A 6,095-nucleotide genomic window follows, 5' to 3' on the forward strand; every position below is an offset into this window, starting at 1 on the left:
AGGGAACACACCTGGGATAAATGCGGAGCCACTCCAGGGGTTCACACTGCGTTAACGGGAAAGAAATGAAACACCCACCCTCACCAACCAGTCAACCAATCCATCAAACTTCTCCTTGCTGGGAGGAATCTGAAATGTTGATCATGCCCAATACTTTGGGCAGCATCTTTGGAAGCTGGGCCCGTCCACTCTGTCCTCACACCCCAACTGCCATCCTCTTAGGTCAGCACTAACCTCTCCGCTTACGGACTACGTGACCCTGAGCATGTCATGCACGCATCGCTTCTCGCCCTTCCTGGTTCATTTTTAGGGTTGTGTGTGGGGCTCAGCTTTAGAAGGCCTCACGTGGGGAAATGTGGGGTGTGCACGCAGACAGTGGGCCTCGCCCCAATCTCAGGGGCGCTAGGGGCCGCGTGAGCCCCGCCCCCGGTGCCCGCAGACCACGCACCTCCAGCTTGGCGGCGATGAACAAGGACGAGATGCCGATGAGCTGCAGCAGCGTCTTGACGATGTCGTGCTGCGTGGCCATGTAGCGGTCGAAGAAGTCCTGCGCCAGGTAGAACGTCTCCCTGTGCAGCTTGTACACCTCGCACACCTGCCGGGACAAGGGCGTTCACACCGGCTGCTGAGGGAGCAGGAAGGACAGATGGAGGGAGACCTCTGCTTCCCTGAAAGGACCCCGCTTGCCCCTCAGCTCAGGCGCAGGAAGGGGACGCGGAGGAGCGAGCTGCCATCGGCAAGAAGCTTGGAGCGCGCTCAGGCCGCCCCGCAGCCTGTCACAAACGCTGGGACCTGCTCCAAGTGCTGCCCCGTGAGTCCATCCCAACTTGACAGCACCGGCATTTCCTCACAGCGGCCGAGCTCGGTCAGCTGAGGGCACGTTTGGGTAAAGTCTACACGTCCCGCCCCGGCCGGAGCTCAGCTGGTTGGAGCGTCATCCCCACACACCAAGGCTGCAGGGCGGGTCCAGGCAGGCACATACAAGAACCAACCAATGGATGTATAAGCAAGCGAACACATCCATGTCTCCCTCCCTCTCTCTCTCTCTCTTGAAATCAGTAATACATTTAAAGACAGAAAATAAAAATAAAAAATAAGAACGACTACAAATGTCCACGCTCTCCTGCAGAAGAGGCAGAGCTCTGGACAGCGGAGTGAAGACTCCAGGCTGCGGTCAGGCTCCCGCTCGGACAGACGGTCTCAACTACAAACTCGGGACAGTGCCAGCCTCGGAGCCTCGGACTGTGCCAGTGGACGAAGGCCGGGCTGGGAGCACAGAGGGCCCGCCGGCCGGGCCGCAGCTCACCTCCATCAGCCAGTCCAGGAGGATGGCGCGCATCTTCGGCTGCAGGAGAGGGTGCCGCTGCAGCAGGTGCTGGTCCCGGAGGTACATCTGCTCCTTGTTCAACATGATTCTCCAAACCTCCTCTCGGTTGGCCCAGCTACAAGGATACACACAGTGAGGACAGACAGGGGTCAGCGGGCACCTGCCGCACCACACGGGCCGGGGGCGCAGGGCAGGCACTCACTTCAGCAGAGGCAGGGGCGAGGCTCTGGGGGGCCTGGCGCCAGGGGGCTTGTGTGCGGAGATGGGGTACACCAGTTCATTGTCGTCCTTGTCTGGCGTGGGGATCAGGGAGCACGGGTTCTCACAGGCTGCGCTGCCGGCCCACGGCTGGGAAGGAAAGGCATGTTGGTAAGCGCTGGCTGGGCCGCTACTTCCACAGGCAGGGAGTGTGGACGCGCCAGGAGCCCCCCACGTCTCCCCCCCGGACAGCAGCTCAGGGCGAAGGAGACACGCCCGCTAGGGCCCCAGCGTTCTGTTCCCTCCGGCACAGCCTGGGAGCCTATGGACACGAGTCCACGTCTGGGAAAGCGACAGGTCAGCAGCATCTGATCCTCTGACCTCCTTCTCACACGAGGTCTGAACAGCGAAATGATGCCGGAGGCGCAAGACACAACAGATGCTCTTACGTAGTCACCAACGGAAAGCACAGACCCACGTGCAGCGAGCAAGGCGCTGGGCATGGCCACTGCAGGGCATTGTGGTCACTCCGTCTGGAGTCAGAGGTTTGTTTTTTTTAACAAGTACAACTCAGCTACGAACATTTCTTAGAGGGGAAGGGAGAGTTCCCGATGAACATTTTGACATGACCACCCCCATTCACAAGCATAGACAGGAGGTGTAAATCGCCATCTACAATTAAAGTCTCCCCGTTTTCAAGCACAACGTCACTTCAAACGTGACATCTCCTTGGGCTGCAGGGCCCACGCACATTCAGTCACAGGGACCTTGCTTTCCTCGATTCAAAACAGAACACAAAGGCAACATGCCCAGCTAGACCCCGTCGAGCCGCGGTCGCAGGTTACACTGGGAAACCCGCAGAGGTGGGTGGGGCCCAGAGACCCCCGCAGACCCAACTCCTGCCCTAGGCCATGCACTGGGGAGCGAGACCCAAATAAGGGGACGTGAAGACACCATCATTAGACCCCAAACAACAGGCGCTGCTTTGAAAGACGCCAGAACTGGATTTACTCAGCTTTCGCTATCTGGGAAACACTCAGGTCATTTGTCATTTAGGGAATTTTCTTTTCAAAACTGTCATCCTATTCTCAAAAAGCCTATGACTGACTAATAATGTTTGTTAAATGTCTTGGGGTAACACTGGTTAGTAACTTTACGTACATTCCAGGCGTACAACGTTCTGACACCTGCCTGCTCATGCGCGCTTCCTACCCAAGGTCTAGATCAGTGGTTGGCAAACTCACTAGTCCACAGAGCCAAATATCAAGAGTACTTCTTCAAAACAGACTCGCCCAGGCCAAAAACTGACTTCTGCGCATGGGCCACGAAGTTTCAATCGCACTGTACATGTGCGCCTGCACGTGGTATTTTGTGGAAGAGCCACACTCAAGCGGCCAAAGAGCCGCAGTTTGCCGACCACGGGTCTAGATCCTCCTACCACCGGTCAGGGCCTGTGTTTGCTCCTCACACCTGTCCTGCTCCCCACCCTCCCCCTCTGGTAGCCCCCATTCTGCTGTCTATACACGACTGATTTCCTCAATCGTAAGGTGGGGATTTTGTTGAAGATCCGGCAGGTGATGATGCTGCGGGCACAGAGGCCTCGGGAAGCCTGACCCTCCTGGTGTTGAAGGCCGAGACTGTTAACGTCGACCAGAGGGAGAGACACCCGAGGTGCCTCTAAGTGAACGTGGAGCGTGCGCTCCCGGTCTCCTCATCACAGCCCACCCGCCGGCCGCCTTCGCAGGAAGCCAGAGCCCTTTCAGGGCCGGAGCCCGGCCGGGCCGAGCCCTTCTCCCCCAGGAGCACAGACGGGCATGCAGACGCACCGCAGCCTTGCCACAGCCCCGGAGGCCACCCCGCTTCCGCCGGGTCTAGTGTGCTGGGGTCTTTCCTTCGCTCAGAAAGGGTTTGGTTGCTCTTCCTCCTGGAATGAATTGAGGTCCGAAGGCAGGAGCTGGGAGCTGCCCCACCCCGGTGCTGGAGCAGCCGAGAGCGGGCCTTTGGATATGAACCGGCAACAGTGTCTGACCTGCAGCTCAAACTGGTGACAAGCGGACACACGGCTCCCAAAGGTGGCCTCTGCGTGAGGCAGGGCCGGGAGCAGAAAGCGGTCTGTCCTGTAACGCCAGCACCTACCCGGCCGCAGGAGGCAGCCCAGTCTGATGCAGGAAGGAAGGGGAGCACACGGGCCCTCCTGACCGCTCCAGCACCCGACTCCTTGGGCCGCTTTCAATTAAGAACAGAACTCCCCGGGACAGAATCATGTTCTGAGAATAGCCAGAAAGCCTCGGGTTCCACTTCCATACCAGTCGCTTCACGTGCAAAAGATCAAACATCAGAATGGACACGTGAAGTGGACTTAGGCAGAGTCCACTGCCATCAGGCCACAGTGGGAGTGGGCGGTTCCCGTGGCCCAGGAAGCGGCTGCCCGGAGTTTAAGGTGATGGCACAAGTAGCTCGAGGCTGTTGTCCTGGGCTGACCTAGGACACCCTGTGACTCTGTGTAATTCATGGGCAAAAAGGTTCCGTTACCCAAAAACTCCAGCTGCATAAATCGACCCCGAGAAATAGCAAGACATCGATGGCTCCTAAGTAGCCGGATAACTTTCAAGCTATCTCCTCCTAAATGTGCACGAACACATTATCATTCATCTCTGGACAAGCATGAAAATGCCTTCTGGTGAGAAGTAACACGGCGGTTCACAGAGCACAACTCCCAGCTCTCCGCAGCGGGCACCGGCCGGGCGGCCATCGGAGCAGAAACCCTCTGCAACTCCAGGCGGCCGGCCGCAGCCTCAGCTGAGAATCCCCACCCGAGCAAAGCAGCATCCTGAACCCACCACGCAGAGACCCACGTCATAGAGCCACACAGGTCCCCGCGCCCGCCCGCCAGCGTGCTCAGTGCTCAGAGGTTTGGCGCAGGAGCCGGAGGGTCTCGGGCTCCATTCCGGTCACGGGCACGTGCCTGGGTTGCAGGTTCCCGGGGCCCACACAGAGGCAACCAATGGATGTGGCCCTCTCGCATCAATGTTTCTCTCTCCTCCTCCCCCCTCCCTTCCACTCTCTCTAAAATCAATGGGGAAAACACCCTCCAGTGAGGATTAACCAAAAAAGAACCCAAACAAAGAAAACACACACGCACATGCCGACTTGCTTGAAGATTGTTTTAAGGGGAGAAAAAGGGAAGAACTTGGGATGCACCGTGTTACTTCCTGTCCTAAAATGAACTACTTCTTCTCCTAATAGAGAAGGATGTCTTCAACCCCTGGTTCACTATTCAGTGGAGTCGGCCCAGAGATGCTCACGCCCGGGCCTCCTGTGCAGGGACCCGGTGAGGGCACTTTGCAGGCCCTCGCTCTCCCACGCCCAGCTGCCGGGCCCAGGAGTGACGCGCGGCCCACGGCTCACCTGGCCAGGCCCCCTGCCCTCGGCGCAGGTGGGGTCCCCACTCAGCTTCGACCTGCGGAGGGGTCGGTGTGGAGACAGGCAGCTCCCCGGCTGCAGCCAGAACTACAGTCCGCAGCCATCTCTGAGGCAGAGAGATAATCCACGCCTGTTCTGCCAGGAGCTTCTGATATTATAGTGATATCATGCGCGTGCAGGCAATTTGGCGGGAAGTCGGTGAAGGAGGGGAGAGGGACACGGGCCAGTCAGTAAGAAATGTGTGTTGAGACACACTTACTACACACAGCGTTCCATTAACCCTCTGGCCTCCACGGCCAGGCCGGGCCCGGGCTGCAATGATCACGACTGGCAACTGCTAGATGGGCTGGAAGACCTTCCAGAAGGAAGGTCACAGGTTAAACCTGACCTACAGACAGACAGACAGACAGAAGGGCCCGGGAGGGCCTCAAGCCCCAGGAGGCGTAAGCACAGTGTGAATGGCGGAGAAGCCGCTGATGGACCCACGCAGACCATCATCGCAGCCACCCAGAGAGGGAGGCAGGAGCCCTCCCCGGGGCACGCGCCCACAGACCAGCCGAGGCCGACCACCCCTGCTGCACAGGACTCTGGGGGAGGCTCAGTGTCCTAAGGCAGGAAGGGGCGGACTGGGACACCCCATGTCCATCCTGGTTCTTCCACACGCGCACCATGAGGAACACAAGCCCTCCCGGAAACTGAGGCCGAGAGGCCCGTGTCCCCACAGCAGGCACTGCTCAGCCCAGGAGGCAGCCACCGCGAAAGCCTCTGGCCATTGGCAGGACAGCACGAGACCCAGGCGGGTCAGGCCCCCGCCAGCGCAGGCGGCCCCCCGGGAGGCCCCGGCAGCGTGGGAACCTACCTGATCGCCACACGGGCCCCGCACGGTCCTGTCGATCTTGGCAATTTCTTCATCTGGATCCTGCAGAAACTACCCGGGACGACCCCCACCCCCAAGGAGACAGGCGAACAGCCCGGAGACAAAACACACAGAGAGAAGGGAAAGGAAGCCGGTGAGGTTGTGAGCTTCTGCACCCGCCGACCGCCCCTGGGGGCACCCCCTCTCCACACACACAGGGCAGGGCCCAGACCGGTCCCCAGGTGGGAGGGGGCCCGCCCCCACCTGCCCCCTTTGTGCTCACCACGGCCA

At 59.4% G+C, this 6,095-nt stretch overlaps 1 protein-coding gene across 1 annotated transcript in view; it reads right to left on the minus strand.

The window, feature by feature from the left end:
• The window catches only part of CCNE1 (cyclin E1), a 12,072-nt gene that overhangs the window by 1,706 nt on the left and 4,271 nt on the right, over positions 1-6,095 (minus strand). Inside the window, exons 3-6 of the mRNA XM_006770904.2 lie at positions 5,808-5,876; positions 1,530-1,675; positions 1,307-1,442; positions 449-595 (exon numbers count right to left, since the gene is read on the minus strand). Coding sequence (XP_006770967.2) covers positions 449-595; positions 1,307-1,442; positions 1,530-1,675; positions 5,808-5,876 — 498 coding nt within the window. The remainder of the gene's footprint in view (positions 1-448; positions 596-1,306; positions 1,443-1,529; positions 1,676-5,807; positions 5,877-6,095) is intronic.

This window comes from Myotis davidii, unplaced genomic scaffold (assembly GCF_000327345.1).
Source record: "Myotis davidii unplaced genomic scaffold, ASM32734v1 scaffold1745, whole genome shotgun sequence".
Taxonomy (NCBI): domain Eukaryota; kingdom Metazoa; phylum Chordata; class Mammalia; order Chiroptera; family Vespertilionidae; genus Myotis; species Myotis davidii.